General features: G+C 40.2%; 1 protein-coding gene across 1 annotated transcript in view; it reads left to right on the forward strand.

Annotated features, from left to right (window-relative positions):
* The window catches only part of phactr3a (phosphatase and actin regulator 3a), a 33,019-nt gene extending 18,878 nt beyond the window's left edge, over positions 1–14,141 (forward strand). The window contains exons 3-12 of the mRNA XM_058410952.1: positions 340–495; positions 944–1,162; positions 1,244–1,463; positions 1,730–1,872; positions 2,202–2,355; positions 5,519–5,574; positions 6,281–6,342; positions 6,629–6,769; positions 6,906–6,982; positions 12,634–14,141. Of these exons, the coding sequence (XP_058266935.1) occupies positions 340–495; positions 944–1,162; positions 1,244–1,463; positions 1,730–1,872; positions 2,202–2,355; positions 5,519–5,574; positions 6,281–6,342; positions 6,629–6,769; positions 6,906–6,982; positions 12,634–12,649 (1,244 nt within the window). The 3' untranslated portion in view covers positions 12,650–14,141. The remainder of the gene's footprint in view (positions 1–339; positions 496–943; positions 1,163–1,243; positions 1,464–1,729; positions 1,873–2,201; positions 2,356–5,518; positions 5,575–6,280; positions 6,343–6,628; positions 6,770–6,905; positions 6,983–12,633) is intronic.
* Positions 14,142–14,270: the final 129 nt, after the last annotated feature.

Consider the following 14,270-nt stretch of genomic DNA (forward strand, 5'->3'; position numbering starts at 1 on the left):
TTATGATGTATGACATCGCATATGATTAAAGGAGTAAAATATTGTGTGAAATAGAAAAATAGAAAATCTTTTATATAGTACACTGAGACTGGGATCCTGCAGAACACCAGTGCTGGCTACTTGTACCAGCATGAGTGGCCACTCTATCCTCTTTAATTGAGATCATGAGAAATAAATGCAAAATCTAAATAAAATGAACATGTGTGTGTGTCTATATAGTTATATTACAACAAGCTATATTATGTTGTATAATTCATGGTCCTAAACCTTATGTGCACATGTTCAAGCATTAATTAGTGTGACTAATTTAAAACTCTGTGTGTGTGTGTGTGTGTGTAGATGTGGCCTTGGCCAGTGGCCTCCACTCTCTGAATATCAGCTCTCCCATTCAGAGTGTTTCGGACGCAGAGCTCCGGTTACCTGGCTCGCATGGGCCTATCCTCAGCATCAGCAGCATGGAGTATCTCAGCTCAGAACATGAGCATCTGCCTACTGGTGAGGGCCATTAGCAGCACACTCTAACCCATAACTCTTCAACAGTGTGGCAATATATGTCATTCATTGGGGAAAAAAAACAAGATATTATCTCTGTGTGTATAAACCTAAACACATAATAAGACTGTACAGATGAAAATAGATTGCTTATAATAAAGATAGTACAGGAAAAGCTCTGCACATGTAATATTAAAGACATTTTGCAAATTTGTGAGACTTGCAAATTTAAGTTTTAATTTCTTCAGTCACCTTCATTTCTTCAGTTTCTCCAGTCTTACATAAAGTACAGATTTTGTGACAACATAATAAACACATTTTTTTGTAACTAGGGTAATTATTCTCGCAAACTATCCACTAAGGCGAATGGGTGGCCAGTGTTTTTTCCTACTGTACTGGCAGTTATGTGGGTCTGTTGAGCTTTAACAAACGTTGTACTCTTGCCTCTCAGTCCCTGATTCCATAGAAGATGGTGCAACAATAGAAGAGCCTAACAGCACTGAGGATGAGGACGACGAGGAAGAGGAGGAAGAGCTCATTCCTGTAGATAACGATGAGTGCAGAGATGTTAATACAGAGGAAAGAGAGGAAGATGAAGACGAAGTGCCTCAAAGACGGTCTCCTCTGAGTAATCATTGCATTCAGGTCGCTCAGCTTAACACTGAGGAAGGTGAGTTGGGTCGCATTAATATGGTTGAAGAAATATTTGGACAGCTGAAAGTGTTTCATATTTGCATATATTTTTGTTTAGACCCTGCTAGCTTCACTCTCACAGCAGTGCCTCAGCCCAACACATTTCTCCCTAAAGAGGTGCCCAGGATCCCAGAAGGCCCTAGTCCTGTACTTCTCCGAGGGCCTTTTTCCAATGCAGTGAGTTCACCTCATATAGGAACACTGCATCCTCCTTTGCCCCCTAGCAGTATAATTGAGGAACTGCACCGTGCCCTGGCAACCAAGCTTCGGCAAGAAAGGTGAGTGAGGCTTACCCTGCTTTACTAGCTACCTCTATAGTGGTAGATTCAAGATTCAGCGTCTTACTCATCCAAGAGGCTGGCTCGAGGAGGTACATTTGTAGGGTGAGAAAATGAATGCACTATATTTAAGACCAATGATGCCTTAAGCTAAAGAAGGGAATGGGCAAGGTGGAGGAAGCTGGTTAGGCATAAACGTCTGTCATAAAGATTTGGATTGAATACATGGTATATATACATATATATATATATATATATGCCCGCAGTATGGAGCGAGAGTCAAGTGGGGAGGTGGAAATCAGGAAAGAGGCAGAGGAGAATAAAGAGAACATGAGACAAAGCAACTGCTTCACTGATGCCTCAGGAATCATATACGACATCGACAGCTGGAACGAGTCTGTCATTTCTGGTAAATAGCTCTTTAAAATACACTATGTTAATATCCACAAAGATATGCTAATCATGAAATGGCACTGGTGACTTTTCTTTGCTTATGAATAATACCTTCCACGACACATAGGTACTTCTTGTGTCAGGGATATAACAGTATTTCCCAAAATCGGATGCACTTCTGTTAATACGGAGGCTTATATTGGATGTGCACTTTTACGCTAAGACACAAAGGAATATATATCTTTAGGTTTTGTGTAGGTTAAAATTGCCCCAGTTTAAGTTTCAACAAGCAGCTTTATGTATAACGTTGTTACACTTTAAAGTAGAGGATGTGTTTGTGTACAGGCACACTGCCAAGGCGAATGAGAAAGGAGCTGCTGGCTGTGAAGCTGCGGAATCGGCCCAGCAAACAGGAACTGGAAGATAGGAACATCTTCCCTGTGCGCAGTGACCAGGAGAGACAGGAAATTCGCCAGCAGATTGAAATGAAGCTTGCCAAGTAAGTATTCACTACAGTAGCCCCTTGATTGCAATTCTGTTCAGGTCATAAAGTCTTGAAGGAGTCTAGGAAGGAGTAAAGAAAACTCAGTGGTATCAAAATAGAATGACCAAATGATTGCATTGCCTGTTTAAGCTATTAAATCAATCTTACGATGAATAAAGATTTAAAAAGTAGACCTTTAATCATTCCCAAACATAGCCTGTATTGTTTAAAAGATAGCTAATAAGTTGATGTAAACAGCATAGAGTGGGACTGTAGATGAGCTGTGAAATTACGTGTTTTCTTGTATTTTAAAAGAAATGTTTAGTAGATACACCGATCAGGCATAACATTATGATATACTGAGTTGTTCCCCCTTCTGCTGCCAAAACCGGCCTGACCTGTCATGCACTGTGTATTCTGACACCATTCTATCAGAACCAGCATTAACTTCTTCAGTAATCTGAGCACACGGGTCAGCCTTCTCTCCCCACGTGCATCAATGAGCTTTGGCCGCCCATGACCCTGTCACCGGTTCACCACTGTTCCTTCCTTGGACCACTTTCGATAGATACTGACCACTGCAGACTGGGAACACCCCACAAGAGCTGCAGTTTTGGAGACGCTCTGATCCAGTGGTCTAGCCATCACAATTTGGCCCTTCGTCAAACTCGCTCAATTCCTTACACTTGTCCATTTTTCCTGCTTCTAACACATCAACTTTGAGGACAAAATATTCACTTGCTGTCTAATATATCCCACCCACTAACAGGTGCCATGATGACGAGATCATTAGACTTATTCACTTCACCTCTCACTGCTCATAATGTTATGCCTGATCAGTGTACATGCAATACAGTCTATATCTTCCCTTGCACTGAGGGACTGCATTTACAGTATAGTATTTTTTAGAACTGCACGCTTGTGACTTTTTCATAACGGAAGAGTTTAACTTACCCTAAACTGTTATACCAATTATTATTTGCCTGCAAAATGTCACATACATATAATACAGTCTTTATTGTGTGTGCACTGCAAGTGCTGGAGTGAGAAAATTGAATGGGTTTTTATTTCTAACTGCAAATTAAAACACAATATTTTCAGTCTTTTTTAGAAGGTTGGGAAGTAAGATCATTTTTGCTTTGTGCAAATATAAACCACCAAAATCCAATTTTCACACGAATTCTACTTCATATCAAGCACCTATACAAATATGCTTTTATACATAACAATACACAATGCTGAAAATGCATGCCATTCTTGGTATTTCTCACCAGTGAATGAAACACTTATATATTCTTAGAAGAGACTGTTGAGCCTTACTATATACTATTTATTTATTAATATTTTGCCCAGAACATATGCCTGATATTAGATCCTGTTTTGCACTGGAAGCAGCTGTGAGAGGCAAAAGAAAGAGATTTTGTTCACATTGGCTGTATGCAGATTGGGTATATGCATATATCAAGTCAAGAAGCTCATTTCAACTATATATAGCGGACGCAGTAGACAGTGAAATGAAACAACAACAAGGACCATGGTGCTATATAAAAGGCAGAGCTGCATAAAACAACACAGAGCCAATTACACTACACAGTCTTACTTAAAGTGTATGTGTGCAATGTATAACAGCTTTAAAATGCTGTATATGTATGGTCTAAAGGCACATGTCTTGGAAAGCAAAGGTGTAAAGGCACATGTGCAGGAAGGGTGTACAGCGAATATGCCTTTATAAAAGAATGCAGGCGAAGAATTGTATGTAAACAAAGTAAATAATCAGAGTGACAATAATCAGCCTGTAAAATTGCTGTAGAGTCTCTTGGAGAAGAGGAGATTTGCTGCTAAGTGGTAAATGAAGGTTAAAAAAAAAAGGATTAATAAACCATATATTAGTAAACATGAGAGATTGTGGTTCAGCTTTTATCTGGTTATTTTAAAAGATGGAGTTTCATATTCATCCAGAAAGACATTTATTATCCTCTGCGCTTCACTGGGAGCAGATGGGAAAATGACTAAATTAACACTTAATAAATAACAGAGAGGCTTAGAGACTTAAAAGCTACAAGAATTTGGCTTGAATCAGTGTAACAAAAACACCCCAGCCGAGACCCTTAAGTACAACGTGATTTCTCACCGGACGACACGCCCAATTCTTCATCAGTGCAGCCTTTACCACCTTACTATTTATAACCTTGCACTTCTGCAGGAGAAAGACATGCATCCTATTTTTAGAGTTCACACAGATTAATAATAGATTGCACTGCACCATCCCGTCCTTATTCATACTAAATGTAGGAAATTGTTGTTTGTCTATTAGTGGAATACAAAGACACACAGCCGATTGCTCAAGGTAAACTATCAGCAAAAGACATGGGAAGGCAGAGATTTTATTTTTTATTTTGTAAAATGGCATTAGTGTTTTACATGCTGGAGATCCTGTGCTGATTTCAAGCACGTAAATAAATGGATTCAATCATCTTTAGTAACCGCTTTAACCTGAGCTGTTTTGCGATGAATCCGGAGCTAATCCCAGTTCTTCATACATACTCATCTTGATACATATTTTCCATGCTAATACATAAATATGTTTCTAAGTTCTACGAATAAAAGGTAAGAAAACAAAGCAACATGCTTGGTGTTATAGTTTAAGGGGCAGATGTTCGTGTCATCCCTTGCAGTGTTGTAGGAAATGACATATAAGGTCAGCTTCCAGGGGCCCATTGAGAGTAAATCTCATATTTACCTCATGAAATATTAATGCTGTTACATCTGTGCCTTTGTGGAAATCCCCAACAAATTTTACAGACAGTGAGAAGAAGTGCTTATTTATTGGTGAGGATGTCTGTTATAGTAGATGAAAAGGAATGCACGTTATTTTGTTGTTATACGAGGCCCTAGCTTGTCCAAGCTGCATTTATTTATGAATTCAAAAAAAATATTTAGAGAAATGTGGTCTTCTTAAGGATAAACTGTCCCTTTACCCCTGAACACACAGATGAGGCATAACATTATGACCACTGACAGGTGAAGTGAATAACAATGATGATTTGCTGCTTGTTTTATCAAAGCAAATGTGGAGGATCTCAGTCCCTGTCACTTTAAACTTGCCATAAACTCTTAATTTGAGGATACATAATAGATAATCCACAGTTCACAACGTGATTTTGGTTCTTTTCCGCAGGAGACTCAGTCAACGGCCGGCCGTTGAGGAGCTTGAGAGCCGAAATATCTTGAAACGTAAGTGTTAAGGCAAAATGGACAAGCTTTTTAAAGCACCATGGGTAGAGACTGGTTTAAAATGTAGAAAGTGATCCTAACAATGACCATAGTGTAAATGTAATAGCCTATCTAATCAAAACTAAGCCTCACTCATAGCCATCATAGCCTCACTTGTCATCAAGGTATTGAATATCATGTATTTTGTATTTACTTAAGAGAATCAACAAAGTAAACGTTTCATGTAAAGTTACACTATATTGCCAAAAGTTTTGGGACACCCCTCCTAATCGTTAAATTCAGGTGTTGTTTTTCAGGGCTTGGTCTCGGCCCCTTAGTTTCAGTGAAAGGAACTTTTAACGCTTCAGCTTCATACCAAGCCATTTTGGACAATTTCATGCTCCCAACTTTGTGGGAACAGTTTGGGGATGACCCCTTCCTGTTCCAACATGACTGCACACCAGTGCACAAAGCAAGGGCCATAAGGACATGGATGAGGGAGTTTGATGTGGAGGAACTTGACTAGCTTGCACAGAATCCTGACCTGAACACCTTTGTGATGAATTAGAGCAGAGTCATCAAACTGAAACCTTTGGTAATATAGTGTATTACCAAATAATGCTGCATAAAGTCAGGTGATAACAGTCTGACACCCGGCTTCATGCTGTTCAGCGGAATCTATTGAAAGTGACATGTCATGCATCATTGCTAATGTTATTCTCTGTAGAGCGTAATGACCAGACAGAGCAAGAGGAGAGGAGAGAAATCAAACAGAGGCTAAACAGAAAGGTATGGCTTCCCCCAAACATTACATATCCATTTTAAAAATAAAAAAGCCAGCTATATGTTGTTAGAATAGAGATAACGTAAAAAGTACACAAAATGTCTGAAATGAAATGATTTTTTGCTGTAACAAAAAAGAAATAGTCAGCACTTTCCATTTTAGTCAATTATTGAAACTACAAATCCTGCGAGTGTACATCAGTGTCACATGCAGCGTGTTCAGTGTTATTGAACAGGAAATGTCTGCATGCTGTTTGAGCAAAATATGCAATATGTTACTTCTGATTTTTAGCTGAATCAGCGGCCGACAGTCGATGAACTGAGGGAGAGAAAGATCCTGATTCGCTTTAGTGACTATGTAGAGGTTGCTAAAGCCCAGGATTATGACAGAAGAGCCGACAAGCCCTGGACTAGACTGTCTGCAGCTGACAAGGTAAGTAATAACAAGCTGTCAGTGAGTGCTTATAAAGGTCTACTGTCAGATTCCAAAATCATCTTCATTGGCCTTTCACAGAAAACACCAGTATTATTATGCAACTTAAAGCGTACGCTTATGTGTCTTCTTGCAGGCTGCCATCCGGAAAGAGCTGAATGAGTTCAAAAGTACTGAGATGGAGGTTCATGCATCAAGCAAGCACCTAACAAGGTTAGTGTGCAAGGCTGTGTCCATGCTATTTATAGCTCTGTGAGCAGAACTACAGAGCTAAAGATACACAGGAGATGTGCATATCATTTGGTTTTAAGGTTTTATGAAATTTTGCTTAAACTGACTGAAGAATTCAACACTGTAAGCATCAAATATAAAACCCTGAAGTGTTCTAAAAACCTGAAGCTTTTCTGACTGGAGAAACCTGTATGTGGAACCCTGCAGCAGAGGGGTTTCCTATCAGAAAGATTTCCATTTAGGAGGCAAAGAATGTTTAACTATCCAAAGTACCCTTTCTGTCTTAACCATGTACAGTTCTATAGAACATATCAACCAGTTGCACCAGCTGAAAGGAAGTCTGATCCTAAGACAAGTCTAAAATCATTATAAAAAAATACCCCAGAAACTTAGCAAAAGAAAATATAGTGAATATAGGCAGATTTATCTCGTATTTCCTATTATAAAATAACCATTTTTACTTATTTTAAAGCTTTACATGTCTTCTTCTGTAAAGCTTAATTCTTATTCTATTACCAGATAATTTTGTTTCTTTCTAGAAATAAATTAAGCGAAATTTTCTGCCAATGGAACAAAGGTATTGAAAGTTTGAAACATATCCATGCATACTTTACACCGCTTATCCTTCTGGGTCACGGGAAATCTCAGGAGACTCAGGGCACAAGACTGGGTTCACCCCGGACAGGATGCCAGTCTATCGCAGGGCACAATCACACACACTCACACACCCATTCAGACACTACTGATAATTTAGGGATGCCAATGCATGTCTGGACTGGGGGAGAACCCAGAGGAAACCCCATGAGGCACAGGGAGAACATGCAAACTCCACATACACAAATGGGGAACAAACCTCCACCTTGGAGGTGTAAGGCAAACATGCTTCGGGTTTGAAATGGTAAAGTAAAAGAGTCTAGAAATAGGTTTAATAATCTTACATTTTGGTTTATGGTGATCTTACAGTAGGAAATACTATAACTTTGACTGTATTCGAGATATATTCACTGAGAGGATTTTTTTTGTAGTGTATGTTGAGTGTCTAGTACTGTGTCACTTAGTGAAGTGATCTTAGAACAGACTTTTTCATTTAACTTTAGTTATTACGAGCCAATCAGAGACAAGAACCATGATCATGGGGCAGAGAAGAGATAAGAAAGAATCCATCTTTCTCAGGGTGTTTCCTTCCATGAAGGAATAGTGTACTTTTCTTTGTTTATTTTACGTCTGAATGTGGATAAATCACTCATAACCTTACCAGGGGAGTACACTGCACAGCTAATGTATAATGGATTTCCTAAAAGTTGTTTTGACATGTCTCTGAGTATAAAAATGATATATTATTTAAAGGCCAAAGTCTGGAATTGAACTAGATGTGAATTTGTGAGGTAAAAACAAAACAAGAAAATCTCTACCCAGGTGTTTGTGAACACATCACATGAGAAGAATTTTTGTTATTCAAATCAAAGTGTTTAGACAACCAGAAATCTCTCGTACACTAGTGTGTACACCAGTGCTGTGTAGGACATAAAGAGGAAGCCACCTACTGCACGAGCACACTAGGAATTATACGGCACATTGTAGATTGAGCCATATCAGGCTTACTTACACACCAGGCTTACGTCTGTCACTGTCTTTAATAAAGTGTTTTAAATGAACTTACATGCCACCTGCGCCATGACTGCTGCATTTCTTCTAAATTAACAGGCTTAATGGCTTTGTGTGTGGTTAAAATAAGTAAGTGAATTAAACTTGACTAGAGTAATGTACTCACCAAGCACTCTGTCAGGAACACATATGCATTTACTCTTTCATGCAATCAGCCAGTCTTGTGGCAGTGCATAAAACTGGGCAGAAGCACCTTGTTGACAGGCCGGTTCGAGCCGACAGAATGGCCACGGTGACTCAGATATCCACTCTGTACAATTGTGGTGAGCAGAAAAGCGTCTCAGAATCATGTCGAACCTTGAGAAGGATGAGCTACAGCAGCAGAAGACCACATTGGGATATAGCCAAGAACAAAACGTGCACCTGAAGTATCTGTTGAAGTTGGAATGTTTCCAACATCCATGTTTCGAGAGTATAGTGTTCCTAATAAAGTGCTCAGTGAATGTGTAAAAGTGCAGTAACTCATCACAATTTAGCCCGTATGATTTAAAGCAGGGCAGCACGGTGGCTTAGTAGTTAGCACTGTTGCCTCACAGCAAGAAGGTCCTGGGTTCGAACAGGCAGGGGCCTTTCTGTGTGGAGTTTGCATGTTCTCCCCGTGCCTGTGTGGGTTTACTCCGGGTACTCCGGTTTCCTCTCACAGTCCAAAAACATGTACATTAGGATGATTGGTAATTCTAAATTGCTAATAGGAGTGAGTGTGTGTGTGTGTGTATGGTTGTCTGTCTATATGTGGCCCTGTGATGGACTGGTGACCTGTCCAGGGTGTACCCCTGCCTTTTGCCCAATGTGTGCTGGGATAGGCTCCTGCAGACCCCCGTGACCCTAATTAGGAATAACGCGGGTATAGAAAATGGATGGAAGGAAATGTATGATTTAAAGCAAAACAGAATCAAAGTTAGTTTTCTTATGAGTAGGGGAGTAACAAATCTTTTTATGTAAATGTACCTGTGAATGATTTATGAATAAATAGATTAATATCCAGCTTAACAAATGATGTCCAGTCACTGTAAAATTTTCTTTTTTGCCAGCAAAGATATGCTGCCATGTGCAGTCTGTAGGAGCTGTATGAAGCAACAGAGCATAATTCTTTTGTTTGTACAGAAACACAAAATGAATACTCTGCCTACAGTTGGTATATTCTTATTTGAATAGGACGCATCATCTGTTTACTATGAATAATGTGAATTTGAAATCAGCTACGTCCCTACCATAGATAAATGACCGTTTGACGTCATCACATTGTCTGAACTGACCAGCCCATGGTGGTGCCTAACATCTGTTAAGAAATATTTAAGGGGTAGGGAGGCTGCTGTCAGTTCCAGTTGGTTGATGTGTTCTACTCTCACAAAAAGACTGGGGCTGGTGATAGAACTGAAACCATTATTCAATCATGGGCAGGATCCATGGGGTACTTTAGTGGCAGGACAGTGCTGTCCATAAAACCGACTGTTCACACTGTATGCAAGACAATGTTGAAACACCTTACTAGCATGTCATAAGAGCATCTGGATTTGGTGATTGGGCAGTACAGGTCTGGTGGACCCACCAGGGATGCAATGCAAGATATCACTTGCTCATAATCAGTGAGACAACGGACAGACTGTCTAAAAACTCTCAGTATAGCCTTTACACTAGGGTGTTTTCACAGCATACAGAAGAGCAACATTTGCTGCTATGAACTGCACTTTAGCATCCATTTAATTAGGGGCCGTTCCAGCCTGTTTGGAGCCTGCCAGTGAAGCAAGTGGATAGAGGCAGATTTATTTTTTTCAAATGATGCTGAAACCAGTGTTGAATACTGCAACCAGTATTGTTGGTTTACTGTCAGAATGGAAAAGTATTTCAGACATGGCTATAGTTGGATGAGGAATGCGTGGGAGAATCAGCTCTCAGGCTAGAAAGAGGACTTTGCTCCAGGCAACGAGACTATTATACACATGGTCTGGCATCAAGTAGTATACAATCCTTGAAAGAGACTCCAACAGTTTTCTTGGCTTCTGACTTCATTTACAATCAGAAGGTTATTTGAGCTGTGGTACTTTCGACTCAGAATCATGTCCAGCATCAATGCACAGCTGTCCATACCATAGGTGGTGTTTCCAGCGAGCTTAGACGTTGACTACATGTGTGTGTATATTGTAGCATGGGCCATTAATCTATGTATATTAGAAGACAGATATTTAATTACTAGCCACAAAGAGAAAGAGCAATGAGCAATTCGAATATGTTTGTAGAATTCCTGGGTGACAGGAGGTGTGAAAACTGAGGACTGAATTCCTAATGAGAGAAGAAAAGAGGGTAGACTTTGTTGTATTGTTAGTTACAGTGGTGGTATAGGGTTAGGACAACTCAGTAGCTCAGTAGTGTTAGGCGTGCTTAGCAGACCAACTAGTCAAGAAGCTGAACTACAGATGGAAGCTGATGTCCCCTCCAAAAGTAATGGAACAGCAAAGACAATTCTTTTGTTTTTGCTATGTACACTGTAGCTGAATAGCTTTCATTTCCTTAAGTCAGTGACATCACCAACAACCTCCACAGGGCAGGGGTGAAGGTATCAAAAGCCAGTGTTCGAAGATTGTGAGAGTAGAAATATAGAGGTCATACCACAGAGGAAAACCACTTATCAGCAGTAAGAATGGGAAGGCCAGATTGTTATTTACAAAGAAATAGTTATGAGCCCCAAAACTCCCAATGTGATGGAAAGTGTGGAGAAAGAAAGAAACTGCTCATGATCCAAAACATATGAGCTCTTTGTTCGGGTAATGTCATGACTTGGGCTTGCATGACTGCTCTCTCTGCCAGTCTACAAAAAACACATGAAATCTAATCTGGAGGAAGTTCATTATGCAGTAAGACAATGATCCACAATGCATTGTCAACACAACACACCTCATCAGGAGAAAAAAGTTGAAGGTTTGAGGCTGGCCAAGTCAAATATCAGACCAACTGAGCAGTATTTCATCTCCTGAAACGGAGAGTGAAGGGAGAACCCCCTAAAACAAACAACAACTTAAGGGATCTGTGGTACAAGCTTGGGATTAATCACAAATGAAAAATGCAACAGCTTTACTTCAGTGGGACACAGCAAGTAACAGTCTGTCTGTCTGCCATGTCTAGGTTTAACACATATAGATGTAAATATCAGGAAATAAAAGCTGAAATTCTGATTTATCATCTTGTATTAATCTTTTGAGGGTGGCTTAGTGGTTAGCACATTCACCTCACACCTCCAGCACCCTGGGGTCGAGGCTCACTTCTGCTCACTGTGTGTGTGTGTGTGTGGAGTTTGCATGTTCTCCCCGTGCTTGGTGGGTTCCCTCTGTGTGCTCCGGTTTCCTCCCACAGTCCAAAGGCATGCTACTAGGCTGATTGGAGTCTCTAAATTGCCCGTAGTGTGCGCGTGTGCCCTGTGATGGGTTGGCACTCCGTCCAGATTGTATCCTGCCTTGATGCCCGATGACACCTGAGATAGGCACAGGCTCCCCGTGACCCGAGGATAGATTGGATAAGCAGTTCAGACAATGAAATGAATTGTTTGATCTCATACCTAGATTGGTATTCCAGTGTATAGCAAAAACAAGCTGTTATTAAGATGGCTTCAAACTGCATGAGATCCAGTATGCTACGTCATAGTGTGCACTTGTTTAAGGTCTCGTCATGCATGTGCACAAAAAGATATCTAGGCGATCTAGGCGACACTAACCCTCGTGGTTAGTAGGGGTGAAGAAATTTTTACATTTTAAATATATGACAATTTATGTTCAAATTAAGCTTCAACAGTGTTTAACCTCAACTGGTGCAACGGGCAAATAACACAGGCTTAGTGATCAGGAAAGTCTAACATCTAGGACTTTCTTGTGTTCTGTAAAGCTGATTTGAGACAACGCGCATTGTTAAAAGCGCTATACAAATAAAACTGAATCGAAAGTCAGCTTTGCTAACGTCTGCTGTATTTATCCACGCAGGTTTCACAGGCCGTAGAAGCGGGTTTTCTTCTGTGAAGAAAGTTAAAATAGACATACTGTGGCGAAATCCTGGAGATGACGTCATCCATGGGAAGTTATCTTTCCAGCTTTCCTGGTCTTGGGTGCATTGAATGACAGAAGCTCCAAAGCAGGGGCACAGCACCTTGAGGAGAGAGCAGCAGCTGTGGACCTCCGCTCTGCGGCTGGAGAAGAGGGGCCATTATGAAAGGATTTGTGATGTTAAAACTGAGTTTTTAATTAACTGCTGAAAGAAATCAACTCTGAGTGAAAGTTTGTGTGCATGTGAGATCCACTTTAATGGAAAGAAGAAGAAGAAGAAGAAAAAAAGAGTCACTTAAGAGGTGTAAAGCCTATTAATTAAAGTGTTTCATATCAAATGTACAAAATGCAGTCTGTTCAAACAACAGAGTGGTTAATGTCTTTATTTGGGGGAAAAAAAAGAGAGAATAAGACTTTTACGCAATTTGACTTTAGAACACGCTGAAAATGCTTCGTCTTATTTTCAGTTACGAGGGTCCAGAGCCCCTGACTTTCACCTTACATGGTGTAGTACTGACAGGTTCGTTTTAATGGTGGTAAGCAGCCCAAACAATATCACATGTGCCAATACTTTACTCTTAATGAATCTTTTTTGAATTCACAAAAGGTGCCCTACAACACTCATGACTGCTGGGGTGTACACGCTCTAGAACTCTAAAGGGTTGGTTGACTTTTCCCTCTGCAGGAGCCCATAGGTTATACACTATATTGCCAAGCGTTTTGGGACACCCCTCCAAATCATTGAATTCAGGTGTTGGGCTCGGCCCCTTAGTTCCAGTGAAAGGAACTCTTAATGCTTCAGCATACTAAGACATTTTGGACAATTTCATACTACCAACTTTGTAGGAACAGTTTGGGGATGACCCCTTCCTGTTCCAACATGACTGTACACCAGTGCACAAAGCAAGGTCCATAAAGACATGGATGAGTGAGATTGGTGTCCTGACCTCAACCTGATAGAACACCTTTGGGATGAATTAGAGCAGAGACGGCAAGCCAGGCCTTCTCGTCCAACATCAGTGCCTGACCTAACAAATGCGCTTCTAGAGGAATGGTCAAAAATTCCCATAAACACACTCCTAAAGCCTTCCCAGAAGAGTTGCAGCTGTTATAGCTGCAAAGGGTGGGCCAACTCCATATTACATTCATGCGCATGTAAAGGCAGACGTCCCAAAACGTTTGACAATATAGTGCGTGTAGAACAGACTTTACCTTTACAAAAGGCTTCATATATAAACCCTTTAGAAAACAGGAACCATTATCTATCCAGTGAACTATTGAAGAATCCATTGTAGTCTAAACTGTCAGGACATAAGCTCAGAGTGAGAATTTATAGACCCAGAAATCCATCAATTTACACACAACCTGTGAACTCATCGTCCATACTGCAGTGTTGTAGTAATAATGACATTAGATATTGATTCAATTTAATAAGTTGGAGATTGCACCAAAGGCACTGGCTAAAACATTTTGATCTGTAGTGAAAAAAGACAAGATTTCTGTCATGCATTACTGCTGTGAATATACGTTTTGTCGTTTTATTTAGTAACTGACCAGGAAACATACCTTTGGGGAGT

Source organism: Hemibagrus wyckioides, linkage group LG15 (assembly GCF_019097595.1).
Source record: "Hemibagrus wyckioides isolate EC202008001 linkage group LG15, SWU_Hwy_1.0, whole genome shotgun sequence".
NCBI classification, from domain to species: Eukaryota; Metazoa; Chordata; class Actinopteri; order Siluriformes; family Bagridae; genus Hemibagrus; species Hemibagrus wyckioides.